General features: G+C 54.2%; 1 protein-coding gene and 1 long non-coding RNA gene across 3 annotated transcripts in view; one reads left to right on the plus strand and one right to left on the minus strand.

Annotated features, from left to right (window-relative positions):
- Nucleotides 1–19,997, plus strand: part of Abcb9 (ATP binding cassette subfamily B member 9) — a 31,988-nt gene that overhangs the window by 5,061 nt on the left and 6,930 nt on the right. Inside the window, 10 exon segments of one of the 2 annotated variants that reach the window (NM_022238.3) lie at nucleotides 434–1,108; nucleotides 6,696–6,810; nucleotides 7,191–7,321; nucleotides 8,248–8,453; nucleotides 10,117–10,314; nucleotides 11,374–11,502; nucleotides 12,957–13,145; nucleotides 13,812–13,985; nucleotides 16,421–16,580; nucleotides 18,036–18,172. In NM_022238.3, coding sequence (NP_071574.1) covers nucleotides 520–1,108; nucleotides 6,696–6,810; nucleotides 7,191–7,321; nucleotides 8,248–8,453; nucleotides 10,117–10,314; nucleotides 11,374–11,502; nucleotides 12,957–13,145; nucleotides 13,812–13,985; nucleotides 16,421–16,580; nucleotides 18,036–18,172 — 2,028 coding nt within the window. In that variant the 5' untranslated portion in view covers nucleotides 434–519. 2 annotated transcript variants of the gene reach the window in all.
- The window catches only part of LOC102552690 (uncharacterized), a 35,531-nt gene continuing 34,772 nt past the window's right edge, over nucleotides 19,239–19,997 (minus strand). Inside the window, 1 exon segment of the long non-coding RNA NR_190635.1 lies at nucleotides 19,239–19,597. This is a non-coding gene — a long non-coding RNA (uncharacterized LOC102552690).

A 19,997-nucleotide genomic window follows, 5' to 3' on the forward strand; every position in this document is an offset into this window, starting at 1 on the left:
CTCACACAGCGAGTTCTCTGCCCATTGAGCCATTCATTTTCCCTAGACCGTGTGTGTTGTGTGTGTGTGTGTGTGTGTGTGTGTGTGTGTGTGTGTGTGTGTGTGTGTGTGTGTGTAGTGTCTGTCTCTCTCTCTGTAGCCCAGTCTAACCTCAAACTCAAACTTGGCACAGCCCTCCCTGCTTCCTTCAGTTTCTGGAGTGGAGTGTGGGGATTGGAGGCCTAAGTCACCACACCTGGCTCAATTTTTGTTCATTGCTAAATCCCAAACACAAGGAACAGGGTCAAGCCTACAGCAGATGTCAAGCATTCCTTGCACGAGAAGAACCTCCAACATCGCAGGAAATCACTATAACTCCTAGGCTCTCTCGGGGTGGTGCAGCCCTAGGAACACAGCTGAACCCCTCGCCCTGATGCTTTCTGTTGCCCCGCAGGTGTGGCCTTACCCGGCTGTCAGTGATGGCCTTGCCCCGGTGAGCCAAAGCCTGCCCCTGTCACCCGCCGGCCGCCAGCCAGCAGGATGAGGCTGTGGAAGGCGGTAGTGGTGACGCTGGCCTTCGTGAGCATGGACGTCGGCGTGACCACGGCCATCTATGCCTTCAGCCACCTGGATCGCAGCCTGCTGGAGGACATCCGACACTTTAACATCTTCGACTCGGTGCTGGACCTCTGGGCTGCCTGCCTGTACCGAAGCTGCCTGCTGCTGGGGGCTACCATCGGTGTGGCCAAGAACAGCGCTCTGGGGCCACGGCGCCTGCGGGCCTCGTGGCTCGTCATCACCCTCGTGTGCCTCTTTGTGGGCATCTATGCCATGGCCAAACTGCTACTCTTCTCAGAGGTGCGCAGGCCCATCCGGGACCCATGGTTCTGGGCGCTCTTCGTATGGACCTACATCTCGCTGGCTGCCTCCTTCCTGCTGTGGGGGCTGCTGGCCACCGTGCGGCCGGACGCGGAGGCCCTGGAGCCGGGGAACGAGGGCTTCCACGGTGAGGGTGGGGCCCCTGCTGAGCAGGCATCAGGGGCCACGCTGCAGAAGCTGCTGTCCTACACAAAGCCTGATGTGGCCTTCCTAGTAGCTGCCTCTTTCTTCCTCATCGTAGCGGCTCTGGGTAAGTGGGGTCTTGGGTCTGACCATGCTGGGCCTTGGTCTCCAGGGACGCACTGCAGGCTGCTTAGCAACCTCTTCGCTCTCAAACGTGTAGCTATTTACTTAGGTGGTTTACACCACCCTGAGACCCAGAAGGAACGGATGCGGTGTCTTCTCCTGCATCTCAGCATTTGAGAGGCTGAGGCAGGAGGATTGTTGAGAGTTTGTGGTCAGTCTAGGCAGAGTAGGCCTCTGTGTCAAAAATATAAAGAAAAGGGCTGGAGAGATGGCTCAGCGGTTAAGAGCACTGACTGCTCTTCCAGAGGTCATGAGTTCAATTCCCAGCAACCACATGGTGGCTCACAACCATCTGTAATGGGATCCGATGCCCTCTTCTGGTGTGTCTGAAGACAGCGACAGTGTACTCATAGATATGATAAATAAATCTTTTTTAAGAATATAAAGACGGGGTTGGGGATTTAGCTCAGTGGTAGAGCACTTGCCTAGCACGCGCAAGGCCCTGGGTTTGGTCCCCAGCTCCGAAAAAAAGAAAAGGAAAGAAGATGTGGAAAGGCAAAAGTTTAGCTAATTCTACCTGATTGCCCGCATTGTGGGGCCCAGGGCTAGCTACAGGTTATAGACTTAATGTGGGCCGGAGACCTGTTTATTCCCTCATCTCATGTGCACGCACACGTATATGTGTTCTTGTGTGTACACAGAAGTCAGCGCGTGTGTCTTCCACCTTATTTCTGAGACAGGATCGCTCGGTGAACCTGGAGCTCACTGATTGGCTAGAGGAGCTGTCAATCTGCCCAGGATTCTCCTGTCTCCACCTCCTCAGCGGTGGGATAAGCACATGGGGAGCCATCTCCCCAGCAAGCCCTCGCCCTCTCTCTCTGGTGTTTCCCAACGTAACTCCCAGCATATCACCCCTCACCTGTGTATTCTGTTGGCATTCTTGTTTGTTTTTCCAACGTCTCCTGGACATCCGCCCCCCAACATTATTTTCTTTGGCTGCGTAGAATTCTACTGTGTGCTGTAGCATACATCCTTCCCCGTCTGTCTCCTGTTGTATGAGCTCATCTTGTGTGACTGAATGGAGCTGAAGGGTGAAGTGTGTCTTGGTTTGAAAGTTGAGTGTCTGGCGCTGTAGGTCATGGGCAGGAAGGTGCTATTGGAAGGTTGAGACTCCATAGCTTCTCCCACTGGCAGGGCCTGGGATCTCAATGAACTGTGTGACCTGGGGTAAGGCTATCAACCTTACTGAACTGTACTTCTCTCTTCGGGGGAATGGCTAGCATAGGGCTTGGTATGCTGAATTCACAGGGACAGAACCTGGGGGCAGTGACACAGAGTATTCTCAAAGAAGGGTCAGTGAACCTGACCTGGCAGATGCTACCACCTTTTCCTTCAAGCTCCCTCTTCCCCCCCAAGCTCTCCCTCACACCCTCCCGTCCCCTCAGTTCCTCCCTTTAGAGTCCGTGTGATATGAGACAGCTACTCAGCCTCTGCTTGTTGGTTTCTGTGTGTGGAAAGCAGGGGTACAGTCCCCACTTCAATCGGCTGTGTGTCGCTGTGACAGAATGCCCAGGACAACGGCTTGAAAGGGAAGAAAGGTTAGCTTGGCCTGTGGGATCCGGTTCCAGCTATGGTTGTCTGGTTCATGGATGCCGGGCCTACAGTGAGCAGAATATCATGGCCAGAGTGTAGTGGAGCAGGGCTGCTCAATTCATGGTGGCCAGGAAGAAGAGGCACAGGTAGATGAAGGGGGAAAGAGAAAGGCATACCTGACATGACTAAGCCCAGCCTCCTAATGTTTGCACCAAGTCCCAGAAGGGAGCCATCCTCCATCACACAAGATTTTGAGGGGATGTAAAGTTTAAATCACGGTCCCCATGGTGCTGAGGGACAGGGTGGGCCAGTGAGCTAAAAAGATAAAATGTCTCCGATAAATCTTGGCCCATCAGGGTTGGGGATTTAGCTCAGTGGTAGAGCGCTTGCCTAGGAAGCGCAAGGCCCTGGGTTCGGTCCCCAGCTCCGAAAAAAAGAACCAAAAAAAAAAAAAAAAAAAAATCTTGGCCCATCCCGGGGAGCACGTTAGCCTTGAGCAGCTGTGAACTCCAGGCTGACCCTTTCAGTCTAACCAGGTCCCTGCTTGGGTAGCCATCTTGGATTTATCTGACTGACCTTTGTATGCACCTCAGCCATTGTGTTGGTGCTATTGCCAGGTGTGACTCACCAGGATGCTGATCGCTGGCACCGGATGTCACTCCATGACCTTGTCGCTATGCCTATGGTGGCCCTATGTTGCTGTGGCATTGCGCAGGGAGCACAGATGTACTACAATGCCTCTGAGTTCTGGCAGCCCTCAGGGCTACATCAGGCCAAGGGCCTAGCAAGCTAAGCCTCTGTTTCTCACCCTACAGGGGACTGTGGAGCTTGTGAGTGCTAAGAGAGGCGAGCAGGGTGCCCAGCATGGGTGCAGTCTTCAGTCCACAGGCATTCACCTGTGCCGACCCTTGTCTGTGCCCCCGTGACCTAAATTCAGAAAAGCCACTGAGTGAGGAAGTGCCTTAGCGATCTGGCACACCTCTCCCGTGGTGTGTGTGTGTGTGTGTGTGTGTGTGTGCGCGCGCGCACGCGCGCGTGCGTGCGTGCGTGTTTATCTGAGACTGGTTCTCACTATATAACCCTTTCTGCACTAGAACTCTCTCTGTAGACCAGGCTGGCTTTGAACTCACAGAGCTGGAGATCCACCTGCCTCTGCCTCCAGAATGCTGAGATTAAAGTTGCCCCGGGCATCAACATTGTCTCTTATTGTAAAGATTCTTTTTAATTTTATTTTCTGAGACAGGGATTTTGTTTTTATATAGCCCTGGCTTTCCCAGAAGGATCTTTTATCGTTTTTAAAATCACATTTTAAATTTATTTATTCATTTGGGGAAAGGGCTGGTTGAGCAGATGCCGTGCCCTGTAAGTGGCGCTCAGGGGATTACTTAAGAGAGTCAGTCCCCTCCTTCCACCATGTAGGTCCCAGCATGGAACCCGGGTTGTCAGGCTCGGTGGCTAGAGCTTTACCCACTGAGCCATCTCACCAGCTCAGGATTCTTTTCTGTTTCCCATTTTATGTTTGTGTGTGTATGTATGTACCCGGCCCTTGTGTGGACGTGTGCAGAGGCCAGAAGCTGATGTCAGCTGTCTTCCTCGGTCACCTCCACCTTGTCTTTTGAGGCAGGGTCTCTCACTGACCCCGGAGCTCATTAATTCAGTGGGCTGGCTGGCCAGTGCCCGTCCCAGAATCAGCCTGTCTCGGCCTCCCCAGCGTGGAGTTAGAGGCACCATGTCACCACGCCGAACTGTTCACACGGGGGCCAAGGATCTGAACTCAAGCTTGCACAGCAAGCACAGTCCCATCTTCTTAGCTCCTGGTTATTTGTGGTTTTGCCTTCAGATGACCTCACGTAACCCAGGCTGGCCTTGAACGCCCCAGCTCCCTGCCTCCACCTCCCAAGTGAGATGATAGGCAAGCACCACACCACACATGGCTGGCTTTTGCTATTGGAGACAGGGTCTTATAGCACTGAAGGTGACCCCCTCAACTCGAAATCCTCCTGCCTCAGCTCCCAGGCAGTGTAGAGCAGGATTCTTTCATTGAGTTTCATTGGCATCCCTACTGTACAGAAACGTGGGCAAGCTCAGAGCTCCAGTCTCCTACTCTGTGGAAAGAAGTCATTTCCACAAATAGCAAGAACAAAAATACCAAGCCCGTAAGAACACCGGGTGACATTTGGGACTTGGAGGAGATAAAGGAACAGATGTCTGAGGTAAGATCTGTTCTAGGCAGAGGGGTCAGCTGTGCACAGGTCCTGAGGCAGGAGGAACCTGGTTGTTTAAGAGGCACTGAGGCTGGCGAGGCAGGTAAGTGAGGTGAGGCAGAAGCCCCGTGCCTTCCTGCGTGGTTTGTCATGAGCCTTCGCAAGGACCTTGGCTCTGACCCTGAGAATGCTGGGAGCGAACAGGCTGTGTTGAGCTGTGATGGCCAAGATCTGAGTTGTGTTCAAAAGTGAAGAGCAGTCCCCAAGACAGTCCAGGCAAGATGGGTGACTTAGAGCAGGCGAACTACTGAGGCAGCAGCAGAGGTCAGAGTTAGGAAATTCTCTGGAAACCTAGTGTAGAATTTGGAGTGCTTACAGATTCCTCAGAAGAGTTTGCCCTCTACTCCCAGCACCCAAGACCACGCAGATCATCATAATCAGAATTCCACAAGGTTTTCTTCCCTGTGGGTAAACTGAGGCAGAGTTTCAGCTCAGGTAAAAGCCAGCTGTATGTAGCTGGAAACCCCATCTGGCCAGAGTTAGCTGTTCTTGCTCTGCTCCTCGTCCGGCAGAGGGCGCCATTTCCCCATGGAAGGCCAGAGTGCAAGCCGACGTGTACCGTAGAACCTGTGTCCGGCCTCAAGGCCAGCTCAACCTAAGCAATTTGCAGCAGTGAGGACTCCCGGGAGAGACAGAGACCCAACTTTAAGGGGCCATGCTTCCGCACTGACCGTTTTGTGAGAATGAGCATTGCAGAATCCTGGGAGGCAGGTGCTTTGGAGCACGGGAGGGCTAGCCCAGGGCCAGGACTCCGCTCTCTCCCCAGCGCAGGAGAGCAAAGGGTTGGTGAAGAGAGGGTTGGTGTCTGCATCCAAGAGAGCATAGCAGGGTCCTCAGAGAAGAGGAAGTGTGCCCACCCCTCCCAAAGCTCATCCCACACCTCCCCAGGGCAGCTTCAGGAAAAGAAGGGCAGGGCTTCTGAGTGAAACACACCTCAAAGCCCCACCTCCTACATAGGAGATCTCCAACCTGTATGAACTTGTGTTGAATCTCAGCCATTCTTCTTCCTTGCGCCGTGACCCACTGAGTCAGCAGGGCGAAGACATAGGAAGCCTGTGGATGAGAAATCACCCTACCAGCCATAGAGCGTCACCCCTCAGAGGGGTGGGACCAGCACAGCCTGGAGCCACACTAGCAAAGTCTTCCTGGTTCTGGAAGGTGAACTCCACACCTGAAAGAAGGAAGTGACCTCTGGCATTCCCTCAGCTGAACTTTGTGGCCTACGTGGAATGGGTGATGTCCAGACCCATGACAGGCCCTACTCTGGAGGGAATGAGGTGGCTTCGAATGCTTGCCGCCCAGGTGTCCTCAGTGTCAGCCCAGGCTATGGACATGTGTCACGTTACGGGTTCTCTGAAGGGAGGTGCATTCCCTTTCTTCTCTGGGTTGACCTTGGCTCATGACCCATCTTGGAGGCAAGTCATGGCTTAGGCATGAGATGGTAGGTCGCATGGCATCCACCCTGGAAGCAGAGATAAACGCTGGTGCTAAGCTTGCTTTCCCCGTTTTATTCGGTCAGGGACCCCAGTCCATGGAATACTGTAGCCCACATTTATGATATGGCCACCAGTCTTAGAAACTCCCTACAGCCATGCCCAGAGGTTTGTTTCCAGAAGGTTGACAGTTTAACCACAGCAGGGGCAAGCAGGCATCGAAGAACAGGCCTCGGGTTGGGTGAGCAGAGAAGGGCGGCTGTGGGCTCCCCGCGCTGAGCCTGCCCTGTCTCCCCCACAGGAGAGACCTTCCTGCCCTACTACACTGGCCGGGCCATCGACAGCATCGTCATCCAGAAAAGCATGGACCAGTTCACCACGGCCGTTGTCGTCGTCTGCCTGCTGGCCATCGGCAGGTAGCCACCCAACCCATACATGGCACTCCTGCAGGAGGGAGGGCAGGAGGGTGCAGGACCGGCCCAGCACCGCGGCAACCTCCCAAACTGACTTGGAACCCTTTGGTTGGGCCACATCCTAGAGCCATACCCTCTTGACTCTGAAAATGGCTCCTGTCCCTGGCTGTTTTATGAATATATAGCCCAAAGGACTGGCTTTCTATACTGTTCTAGAAGGGTCTGGCTGACAGTGTTGAGTCCCTTACCCCTGGGGAGTCTAGCCCCAGATGCCATCCCTACAGAGTGGCCTGTCCTCTGTCCCTGGGGAGGAAGGGGGCTGTTGGTGGGTGGCGCTGCCTGCCGGAAGGACACCGGCTATACCGTCTCTCATCTGCAATCAGCTCATTGGCCGCAGGTATTCGGGGCGGCATTTTCACCCTCGTATTTGCCAGACTGAACATTCGCCTTCGCAACTGTCTCTTCCGCTCCCTGGTGTCACAGGAGACGAGCTTCTTTGACGAGAATCGCACAGGTTGGTCCTCCTGGGGACTTTGGGTGTCCAGGGTGAGCTAGCTTCCTGTGGGGCCCTGACAGCAGCCTGGCTTACCACACCAGCATGTCGTCCTGTGGTCCAGTTCAGGGTGGATCCCTGGGACACCAAGCTGCCTGGTGACATTTTTGGTGTGAGTTGGGAACACCACGGGACCCTGGCCGGGCCTCTTGAAGCTCTCTGCAGTAACCAAAGCCTCTCTTGTCTTGTGAAAACCCAGGGGCCAGTGCTGCCCAAGGGTGAGGCCCACAGAGGCCCAGTTCCTGTGGACCAAGTGATGGGGAGAGCCAGCAGGGAGAAAATAGCATGTCCACCAAGTCCCAAGCACTGGGCCAGTCCACACCTGTCCCACCCCTCCCCCACAGGGACTGTTTCCCTCCTGCAGTAGCTGCCCCAATGGCCGTTGCAAGGCATTTAGTCCAGTATCCCACAGTGTGTGAGAAACACTGCTATGTGTTCCTCTCTGAGCTCAGGTGGCTGTTTGCGGGTGGGTGTGGGGGTGTTTACCCACTCTGCCAGTGATGGCTAGCGAAGAGAAGTTTGAAATCCAGCTGTGGTGGGTACATGTGTGTTATCACACTGGCCTTCCCCCGCCACTGACCTCCAGCCACTGTTTCCACTTGGTGGACAGGCAGACACCTCACACGATATGCTGGAACCATGTATGGGACACACCTGTGACCCTGTCAAGGCTACCCTGGCCTCAAACAAAACAAAGGGAAAAAATGGTACCAGAGGTGGGACTGGCTCCCTAGTCTTCCAGAAGTGACCCCCATCATTCTCATATAGCATAGTGGGGGAGAGGGCTGACTCCTGTTCTCCATCTCAGAAGCCCCTTAGCGTCCCCTCCGCCCACCCTGGCAGCTCTGGGCATCCTTGCCACAGAGGGCTGAGTGCCTGTGTTCCAGGGGACCTCATCTCCCGCCTCACCTCTGACACCACCATGGTCAGCGACCTGGTCTCCCAGAACATCAACATCTTCCTGAGGAACACGGTCAAGGTCACGGGCGTGGTGGTCTTCATGTTCAGCCTCTCCTGGCAGCTCTCCCTGGTCACCTTCATGGGCTTCCCCATCATCATGATGGTGTCCAACATCTACGGCAAGTACTACAAGGTAGGCAGCGTCCAGTCCCCAGGCAGTGCCTCTGTCTGCTTCGAGAGTCTCGGAGGCTCCACGAGGCTGTTCTGAGGTCATTCATTGTCTTCACTGGGTGTTTCCTGAGCACCTACTGTGCCCAGCACTGGGAAGCAAGAAAGTAGGCCGCAAGTGACACGGTGGTCACCCCATAATTCACGTAAGGCTGAGCCAGAGAGGAGGCCCCGGTAGGTAGGTACAAGCACAAAGTAAAGCCATGAGTGTAGATGGCTAGCAGGACCTGAGGAAGGTGGGCTGTCTCAGGACTCTGTGTTCTGAGTAGAGGGTACTGCACAAAAGTTCTGAGGTAGGAATGTGCCTGGTGGGTCTGAGAAACCGGCAGGTGGCTGTTGGGGTAGGTGATGGGAGACAGGGAAGTGGCAGGTGACAAGAGCAGGGTATGACCCTCTGGTTTCGAGGGGATCCTTTCCTCCTCCAGCAAAAGGCCACCACCCCTAAGCCCTGAACACGGATTCTACACTAGTTCCCCCGCTGAGGGGGAAAGTACACGGTTGGCATGGAGCCTGTTCCCTGCCCACCTCTACTCTGCCCCCACCTTCCTTCTCCCTGGCCTCTACCTCTGCCCGCCTCAGGCTCCACCTCTAAGTGGGTGGAGCCTTGAGGAAATGAATTTAGGGTCTGCCACCTTTACAAGACACACATACCACCTGCAGCCAGATGTGACCTGGGCTGCTGGAGGGCCCAAGGAGTAACAGCTGGGCAAACCTGGTGACCTGAGTGCAATCCCCAGAATCCACGGAAAGGTAGAAGGGTATAATCAACCCATAAAGGTAACTCACACAGGGGACTTCTGCCTGTGTCCCTGCCACAGTAATTAAAGGAAAAATACACACACACACACACGCACACACGCACGCACACACCAGACGTGATTTGGGACCCCACCTGGTGCCTCCCAAGTGCAGTATGTATGCCTTTTCTCTTTTTTTTTTTTTTTTGGTTCTTTTTTTCGGAGCTGGGAACTGAACCCAGGGCCTTGCGCTTCCTAGGTAAGCGCTCTACCACTGAGCTAAATCCCCAGCCCCATGCCTTTTCTCTTTTCTGCTCCCTGTGACCAAGTGTGACATTCAGGTCACGGAGCCAGCCCTATAGGAAGGGATGGCACTCCTGCCTGCCTGGGCAGCTGTTGTGTTAATTACCACAGTGCAGGCTGATGCAGACCCTGCTTCCCCTCCGAAGCTGCCTCCTCTCCATGTGAGCAGGTTTCCCAGCCTGTGCCATGACACATGTTTGGAATCTCACATTCTCTCTCACCTAGGATGTGCAGATAATAAACACTGCCCCTTAGTGCTCAGTGTTTCTTACGTTGTGTACGGCCTGAGCAACATCCGGGGACTACCATTCTTGGGCAAGCACAGGGTCAGGTGTGGAGGCTCCTTTTCTGGAGCTAACTGAGGTCAGAGTGTGGTCAGTGGTCTCCGTGTCAGCGGGGCCTGCTTCCCTGCTTCCCGGTGCTGGGCACTGTGAGTGACCTAAGGTCTCCCAGCCCTCAGGAGCTCCATGGGTTCGTTCTCTTGAGTCTGTCTCATCAGTTAGGAGCAGAGGGGGCTGGGGTGGACAGAATGGGATGGAGGTGGGCTCATAAGGAGACTGAAGCTGTCCTGCCCATCCCTGTGCACAGAGGCTCTCCAAGGAGGTCCAGAGTGCCCTGGCCAGAGCCAGCACCACAGCCGAGGAGACCATCAGCGCCATGAAGACGGTCCGCAGCTTTGCCAATGAGGAAGAGGAGGCAGAGGTGTTCCTGCGGAAGCTTCAGCAGGTCTACAAGCTGAACAGGAAGGAGGCCGCAGCCTACATGTCCTACGTCTGGGGCAGTGGGGTATGTGTGGTCAGACCCCAGGGGTGAGTGGATGGGCACCCAGATAGGGATCCCTTGCTTGGGTGACGGTCCAGCTCCCCACATATGGGTGTCAAGCCATCAGAGTCTTTCCTGGAAAGACCACAGTGCCCTTCCTTCAGAGGCCTCTGTCCCCTTCAGAGCAGGCAGGAGCTTGTATCTGAGGCTGACTAGGTTCCAACCTAGGCCACAGCCCCTCCCTAGAGAATGGAGAGAACTGGGCTTGTCCCTGTCCCAATAGTCTGGGAGGTAGGAGCTAGGCTGGCCTGGGAGTGGTGGCGGGGTAGGGAGATAGAGAGTTTCATGGGAGGAAGTAGCTAGAGGGTACAGGGGAGCCAGGAGGCAAGGACTGCTCACTACCGGAGACACTGCCTCCTAAAAATGCCCGCCAAGCCTCTTGTCAGCTCATCCGAAGCTGGGCACCTTCTGCCATGCCCACGGACACTTGTCCAGATGCTGACTTCGCTCTGGCTTGGGGTGGGTTGTCTCTCAGACTGCCCCCTAAAACACCAGGGGATCCCCAAGATACTGCCCTTCTTCAGGAGCCTACTTAAAGGAACAAAAGGGCCTCGCTCTCCTGCCCTGACTGCCCTGCTGCTGTGTGACTTCCTGGAACCCCAACCTCTCCGAGCCATGAGATGAGAAGGAATAGCCCTGCCTGGCCCAGCGGAGGAACTTGAAGGTGGCATGTGCCAGCCAGGGCCTTACAAAGAGAGCCTTGTTCTGCTGCCAAGCCTACAGCCTGCTCCAGCTAGGGGCCTTTGTAGGGAGCTGCTGGGGGAGGGGTGTGAGTGACAGACAGGGCCAAGAAGTTTCCGTTGGCAGCAGGGTGTTGAGAGCTTCTAAAGCTGCCCTCTAGCACCCAGTGAGATGGTTTAGTGGGAAAAGACCCTGTCACCAAGCCCAGTGTTCTGAGGTCCTCTCCTCAAGCTACTCTCCTGTTTCCCTGGTCTTACTAACGGGAACAGAGTTGGGGGACAGAATAGAGGGCAGGTCTGGCTCAGGCCTGGAAGCTTAAACCACGCCCTTGTCCTTGTCCAGCTCACACTCCTGGTGGTCCAGGTCAGTATCCTCTACTACGGGGGCCACCTCGTCATCTCGGGGCAGATGAGCAGCGGCAACCTCATCGCCTTCATCATCTATGAGTTTGTCCTGGGAGACTGCATGGAGGTGAGGGGCAGCCGTGGGAGGGGCCAGGGGTGTGCAGGTGAGAACAGCTTCCGGCTTCTGTTGGTGGGTAGGTTGTAGCCAAACAGAATGCATGCAAGATTGCATTAAGTCCTCAGACCTCTACAACACCTCTAAGAGAACACTGCCAGAGAAGCAACCTCTGAACTGGGACAAACAGGGAGCTGTTGGGACACCTACAGGCGCACTGCGTGTGTGCTGTGTGCTCCCAGCTTCACGGCAACCGTGTGCTATCGTGGTGTTAACTCGGGTCCCCAAGGCGGACATAACTATAACAGCACCTCAAGGGCTGCACACAGGAGCCAGGAAGGCATCTTCCACCCGTATGCTGTCCCCACTTCCCTCTGTGTGAGGTGGGGCAAAACATTTGCACTCTTGTTTCTGAGAGAAGCCTCCTCCGCATTGCTTAAAAGCACTGAGGACAGCTACTGTTTTGGTTCATGTTTATATGGGGTGCGTTTGTAGCCACAGAGAATGTATACAGAGTAGCCATTAAGACCCATTTTAAAGATTAAATTAGGGCTGAGGTTGGCTCCCTTTGCAGAGTGCTTGCCGAGCATGCGTGAATCCCCAGCGCGATGAGGCAGGCCGCTGTGGGCCACCACAGCACTTGAGAGGTGGAAGCAGGAGGGTGGGCCTGGGGCCTTTGCCTTGGGTGGAGACAGAGCAGGGAGCTAACAGCTGGCAGCTTGGGCCTCAAGACAGAGTCCCCAACACTGCAACTGGGACGTCTCCAAGGCTCTGTGCTGTCCGACCATGTCGTGATTGCCTTTTATGGACTTCCTTCCCCTCCCAACGCCTGACTTGGTTCTAGACAGGCCTGGGTCCCTGTATCAGGCGCACCTTTAGCCCCAGAAGCAGAGACAGGTGAATCTGAGCTTTAGGTCACATGGTAAAGCCCCGTCTCACAGGACCATCTTCAGCTACACACCGAGCGGTGTGAAACAGTCCGGAAGGGCTTCTTGAGGCCCAGAAAAACAATTGCCAGGTTGTCACACGCCTTTAATCCCAGCTCTCGGGAGGCAGAGGCTGGCAGATCTCTGGGAATTCAAGGCCAGCCTGCTTACATAGAGAGTTCCAGGATAGCCAGGGCTATGTTGTGAGACCCTGTCTTAAAAAAATGGGGGCGGGCTTAGAACATGCTTTGGCAGCCAGAGGGAAGACTGGGGGCCTGCTCTGCCCTGCTTACCACACATCCCCTCTGCATGGTCCAACCCTGAGCCCCGGCTCCTAACGCCCAGCCACAGTGGCATTACGTCTTCCCAGCACCTTTGTTGTCTTGATGGCCACTGTCTGCTGCACCAGCAGGTGGCATCTGGGGGCTCCCTGCAGCTCCTCAAAGCTGCAGCTCCAACCCATGACATCCCCACACCCCATCGGTGGTAGGTGTCAGGAGTGGGCTGTCAGTGGGACCAGGCTGTGTGTCTTCCCTGCAGTCCGTGGGCTCCGTCTATAGCGGCCTGATGCAGGGAGTGGGGGCTGCTGAGAAGGTGTTCGAGTTCATTGACCGGCAGCCAACCATGGTGCATGACGGAAGATTGGCCCCTGACCATCTCGAGGGCAGGGTGGACTTTGAGAATGTAACCTTCACCTACCGCACTCGGCCCCACACACAGGTCCTACAGGTAAGAGCAGCTCAAGGCCTGCCAGAACCATCCTTCCCTCATATTGTGTGGCCAGAAGCACTGGCAAAGTAGTGGCTCCCGCTTCTGTTGGGGGAGAGAGAGCAACAGCCAAGCAGAGCCTCTCCCCAGAGGGGACCTTTAATCAGGGAGCAGGACTGAGCATGGGGCTCTCTACAGAAAACACTCCAGATCAAGGAGACTGTGAATATTAAGGATCCACCAAGCCAGTCCTGGTAGCTCAGGTTTGTCATCCCAGCTACTGATGTGGCCCAGGGCAGGAAGACCACAAGTCCAAGGCCCCCCGCCCCTGCTGCCTTGGACTACACAGCAGTGAATGCCAGGCCAGTCAGTGGAAAGAAAGCTGAGCTATTGTATCTCCCTTTTGGGAGTCTACAGCAGGAGGACTGTCACTTCTTAAAGGCTGGAGAGTAAGTTCTAGACAGGCCTGGGTCCCGGTGTAGGGGCTGTAGCTCAGTGGTTGAGCTCTTGGCCAGCATACACATGGTGCTAGGTTCAATCCCCAGTGCCTCAGAAGAGGCACATGTCCACAGTGCCCCAGCCCTGGTATCTTAGGAAGACGGTTCAGAGGCCAGCAGCACCACACAGGGCAGGCAGGGGGATGTCCTCCACCTCTGAGACTCAAACATCTTGTGTCCCTCCCTACAGAATGTCTCCTTCAGCCTGTCCCCAGGCAAGGTGACGGCTCTGGTGGGGCCCTCGGGCAGCGGAAAGAGCTCCTGTGTGAACATCCTGGAGAACTTCTACCCTCTGCAGGGCGGCCGGGTGTTGTTGGACGGCGAGCCCATCGGCGCCTATGACCACAAGTACCTGCACCGCGTGGTGAGTGCCGCCCGCCGGTTCTCCTACCCCTCCCTGTCGTGTGAGCCATGGCACAGATAGAAAGAAGGATGGTTCTGTCACTGATGTGACCTCCCCATGCAGATTGTTCTGACTCCACAAGCCACCCCATACCCCCTCTCCTCTCCTAGAGGTAAAGCCCCACCCCCTTGTGTGTGACAACCATTTCCTTGATTTGCAGTAATTTTACCACAAGGGCATACTCAGCCCTCCTGGCTCTGCTCCCTCTAGCCTGAGCTTCCTCCAGGCAGATTGAAAGTGCACAAGGCCCCTCCTGTTCATGCAGGCTCAGATGGCACTGAAGTGTGTGGCACACATAGGCCTTGGCTTCCTTCTTGTGTGATGTTTTCATCTGCAGACTTTGACTGTACAATAACTCGTTGGTAGGGATCGTGTATGGGATGCTGTGGCAGCATTCACCCTTCTCATCCTCTCTTGCTCCTGCTTGCACTTAAATGTCCTTTTAAAAGCGCACGCACACACACACACACACACACACACACACACACACACACACACACTCTAAAGGTGATCTAATTTTTTCTTTAAAAGAAAGAAAAAAATTGATCCTGTGCTGACATACAAGCAGGGGGGCCTGTACAGGTGTCACTGCAGAGGGGTGTGTGTGTGTGTGTGTGTGTGTGTGTGTGTGTGTGTGTGTGTGTGTGTGCATGCGTACATGCGAGAGAGAGCACTATTGTACGCACATAAGCTAATGCGCACGTGAGCATTATCCGAGCGGATCTCAGGGCCTTCCGTGTCAGAGGAGTGATCTACCTCTGAGCTAACCCAGCTCTAGTCTCGGTGTGGCAGGACCCGCAGGCTGGAAAGTCCCCTGCACTGAATGTACCTGAGCAGAGATGGGTGGCAAAGGGTCTGTCACACACTGGGCTGCAGGAAGAACCCTGGGCAGAGCTGCAAGATATGAGCAGCTCAGACTCCCAGATGGCATCAGTCCTCCGCTCAGCCGAGTGTCAACGTGAGGAGGCAGCTTCCTGCGGGCTTTCTCACTTCCTGGTGGTGAAAGACATCAGGCCCCGCTTATCTGCTTATTAATCATCCGGCTTTCCTCTGGGGAATACTGTCTTCCTTGACATTTTTAAAATTATTACAAGCACAAAACAGTCAAGTGCCACACTGTAGCCTTGATTTAGAGATTTTTCTCCTATTGTAGTGACTTTTTTCATTTTCTGTGTGTGTACGTGTTCACATGTATGGCATGCATGTTTGTAGGTGTGCATGCACAGGTGTGAGGGCGCGTGTAGAGAGGCCTAGAGTCACCCCAGATTACTCCCACCTCATAAATTGAGGCAGGATTCTCTGTGAAACCCATCACAGCTGCTGTTCCTCTCACTGGCCAGCTCTAGGGATCGTGCCCGTCCTCTGGAGTTAGAGGCAGGTCTCCATGCCTGCCAGTACCCGTGTGGGCTTGGTGAGCTGAGCTTGGGTCCTCGTATTTGTTCAAGTGCTTTACCGCCAGGCACCTCCCCAGCCTGTTTGTGCATTTTATAATGAAGACAGGAGAGTCTCCCCCCCGACCCCCATCTTGCCTTTCCGGGTCATTCTCAGGGTTCTTAGGGAATTCTTGCCAACTTATTTTCTGTCTTTATGCTGGTGACAGCATATGAAAGCATATGCAGTACTGCGTCAGTTGCCAAGTTTACAGATGCCCAGTGGATGGATGGGAGCACGGCTGTTTTCACCCACTCCCTAGCACTACATTATGCTTCCTGTTGGTTGTGCTGTGTGGGTGCACACATCGCCATGCTATGCATTGGAGATCAGGACAACTAGTGGAGTTGGTGTTCTTCTCTGTGGGTCCTGGGGATAGACAGGCTCAGTGGCTGCCCTTCACCCACCACCCACCGGGCCATCCCGTCAGCCCCTACTGCTCTTCCTGTGAATCTGATTCCTAACCCAAATCACAGAACAGCTCTGTCTTTGAAGGGGAGGTGGGTCTGCTGTGGAGGCTCAGACAGGAGGTTGTCAGGCTGTCTCAAGGCAGCCTGAGCTACATACTGAGTTCTAGGCAAGCTTGGATGGCAAATAGACCTTGTCTCCAAAAGGGGGAGGGGGTTAGATAGAATAAGGGCCGCTGCAGGGAGGCCTGCTGTCATGCACCCTGGCAATGTCACAAAGCTACAGTGCACCCCTGCCCTGTGGTCAGGGGAATCTTGGCTTAGCAGAGCAACAAGATTGCTGGCTCCAGATGTCATTCTGGGAGGCCTGAGGTCTAGGATGGTCTGGGTACCCGGGCCCCTCCTAGGAAGGAAGAGGCATAGCCCAGTGCAGCAGCCACGCAGATCAGGTTTCAGACTTGAGACTCCTGGCGTCAGCCAGGCGGGGCTTGGGAGACTCCAGTGACAGCTGGGGGCCTCACTGGCAGACTCTCCGAGTCACCTTGTTCTCCCCAACAGATCTCACTGGTAAGCCAGGAGCCCGTGCTGTTCGCCCGCTCCATCACAGACAACATCTCCTACGGCCTGCCTACCGTGCCCTTCGAGATGGTGGTGGAGGCTGCACAGAAGGCCAATGCTCACGGCTTCATCATGGAGCTGCAGGACGGATACAGCACAGGTAACGGGAGGTGACTCCGACTTAGGGACTGACTGAGCCCATCATACCGTTGTCTTCTATCAACTTGACATCCCCATCACAGTGACATGTTGGGAGTTAGCCTCAGGGGCGTCGGTTGGTCACAGTGTGGCACAACCTCCTCCTCCTCCTCCATCAGTCTGGAACATTTGGTAAAGGTCATGTACACCACCAGGCATATTGGTACATAAATATTCAAGTTCAAGGCCAGCCTGGTCTACAGAGCGAGTTCCCAGCCAGCCAGGGCTACACAGTGAGACCTTGTCTCAAAAACGAACCAAGGACTGGATGGCTAAGACACTGCTACTCTTTCAGAGGACCAGGGTTCAATCCAAGCACCCACATGGTGGCTCACAACTGTCTGTGATTCATGCCCCAGGGAATACAATGCCTTCTGGCCTCCAGGGGCACTGGGCACGTGGGCACAGGCATACATGCAGGCAAAGCACCAACTCGTAAAGTCATTTTGTAAAACAATGTTTAGCTGCACATGGTCGTGCAGGGAGATTGCTACAAGTTCTAAGCTAGCCAAGGGCTCATGGGGAGACCCTGTCTCAACATACTACATGTGTGTAAAACATTAGTCACTAGGGCCACTTAAAGGCTTCTTTGTGTGAGGACAGCTTTCAAGAGTCAGTCTATCCAAGGGCCAGGATTGAACTTACCATAGCTGGTGCAGAACGGGCCTTTCCCAGTTAAGACATCTTCCAGCCCTTTCTTGGGATTTTTTTCAGACATAGCCTTACTGTGTAGCCCAGGCTGGCCTTGAGCCTGCATTCCCTGTTTCCAAGCGTGCACCATGGCACTGGTCTTTTATTGGAGTTTTGTTACATAAAAATAACTGTCTTTTTATTCTGCCCTTTAATAGAAAAAGCTCGGCTCTTTAATTCTGCGCCTTGCCTTTGTCCTTAACACACCTTGGTGACCTTTCATATTGGTTCAAGGACCTGCCCTGCCTCCTCTTTACCCGCATGAGTGTATAGGCTTTTATAGTGATTTGCTGACTCCGTTTCCTATTGGCAGACAGTTGAGTTGTTCTTATTAATATCTGTCTTGTAATGACATTGCTATAATCACACCCACCACCACCTCTGGTCCTCTATGGGAGAGCTGACTTGGAGGCTATTCCCTGACAGGCATGGTGACACGCTGTCATTGCCCTCCGTGTCAAGGCAGAGCATCACAGTGGAGCGGCCCAGTCCAGGAAAGCAGATGCTTCTCAGCTGCCTTGCAGCGCTCTGCAGTGCACTGTCACAGTGCTCAGGCATCTTCCTGGCGCACACGGGGGATGATGCAGGGTGCCATCCCTTTGCATGAAGGGCTGGGCTGCCCTTTGTGGGTGGTCACAGCTGGGAACCCTCAGAAGCGTCTGCAAAGCTGGTGCCCAGGTGAATGGAGAGGCCTCCTAATAACTCACCCTGTGTCTCCTCCCCACAGAGACCGGGGAAAAGGGAGCCCAGCTGTCAGGTGGCCAGAAGCAGCGGGTGGCCATGGCACGTGCACTAGTGCGGAACCCTCCTGTGCTCATCCTGGACGAAGCCACCAGTGCCCTGGACGCAGAGAGTGAATACCTGGTAAGTGGGGGCAGCAGATGCTATGGCAGGTGGCCAGGCCGAGGGTGGCCACAGGTTCTCTCAGGCCATGAGCAGGAAACGGAGTTCTGGGCACGGATACCCAGCTCCATGCAGAGCTACAGCCCAGTGACATGGGTAAACCGGGCCAGCCAGAGGATCTGATGAGGAGCCCCGCCCTGCGGTGTACTCCTGAGTTTCTTCCCTCCTCCTCCCTCTGCGGTCTACCTTCCTTTGCTCTTGTTTTTCAGTCCGAAGCTCAAACCCCAGGCCTTGAACACACGCCCCACCCTGCAACTACAGCCTGGCTCGAAGCCACTCTTTCCCCTAAGCCTGGTTGTCAGGGATAACGTGGATCGTATTGGTGCAAAAACACAGCTCTCACCTCAAGGAGATAAATAGTTTATTCTGGAGCCAAATTAGAGACTGTGTCCAGAACAGACTCGGGTCATCTCGATTTCATGATCAACCTGGAAACAGTCTCCAGTGTCATGAAGTTTTCCTAGTAACAGAATGATAGTGTCATGAATTAAGACCCTCTTCAACTACATGGATGGGGTGTCGGGGTGGTTACAGGGGAGCTGGGGAGCTGTCACAGGCTTCATTTGCAGTCTGTTAACACTCTCAGCTTTTGGGTTGGTCTGCTAACTCGACCCTTTCCAAAAGGACTTTGTTAGTCACAGCTTGCTGAGGCTGACACAGAGTGGGCAAGGACGACCCTAGATGGTTGAAATTCCTGAGGTATTACCATATCTCTAATGAGACACACACTGCTTTCCAGAAATTCTCAGCCACAGTTCCTTGTGGGCTAAGTATGACATTTTGTGCATGTGGGAGCACACATTATCAGATTTCATAATGTCCCCCATAAAGGAATGGCTGGTGAGGCTGTAACGGAAGACACCCCTTCATCACAGGGAACCCCTAACTTCCGTGTTGCCCCCTCTCCATCTGGTAACGGTTACACGGCATGCAGCAGGACTGTGATGTATAAGCAAGGACAGCAGGCAGTGGTGATGCACACCTTTGAACCCAGCGCTTGGGAGGCAGAGGCAGGGGGATCTCCAAGTTTAAGGCAAAAAAAAAAATCAAGAATGCCATTGGTTTAATGCAGTGAGTGAGGTTAACAATGAAGAAAAAAGCATTTGAAGCAACAAGGTTTACCTATTGTTTAAAGAACCAGACTGGCCACGTCCCCTGTTTATTCTTACTGGTACTCTCTGGGCTGCCTTCTCAGATGTAGGTATTTTGTAATCTTAGCTTTTCTTTTAGCCAGCTTGATGGGGTAGCTATAGCCTCGTATCATAGGAAGTAACTGCCTAGGACTCAGGAGGCTCTCTGCGATCGATCACACTGTGGCTCTCGCCTGTGGTCGCTACTTGCTCTGCTGTATTGTTATCAGCATCACACCAGGTTTACTGTGGAAACCTAAAGGGAAAACCACATCACAGAAGAAATTAGCTGAGGCTCCAGATCAGCGATGGAAGCAGGCTCAGGCCTGTCAGGACTCAGGGCGTCGGGTAGAGCCTTTGCAGATCCCACAGATCCTTTTACTTCAATGGCAGAAATGGAAGTGGGGATCTGACAGGATTCACTGTAGTGTTGTCCGTTTCCTTGTTTAGATTAGTCCCCGATGCACGGTACTGTGGGACAGTTTAGATACTGATTTAATCAAGGAACGCTGGCACTTGTAAGGGATAAACGTCATGAATGTTGTATAACAAGAGTTAACCCGGGGTTGGGGCATCTCTGGCTGGAGCGAATGGGGTTCAAGGTACACTGAGCTTGTGATAGGGCCATTTACAGTGTTTAGATTGTTTCTATTGAC

The sequence above is a fragment of the Rattus norvegicus genome, chromosome 12 (genome assembly GCF_021556685.1).
Source record: "Rattus norvegicus strain SHRSP/BbbUtx chromosome 12, alternate assembly SHRSP_T2T, whole genome shotgun sequence".
NCBI lineage: Eukaryota > Metazoa > Chordata > Mammalia > Rodentia > Muridae > Rattus > Rattus norvegicus.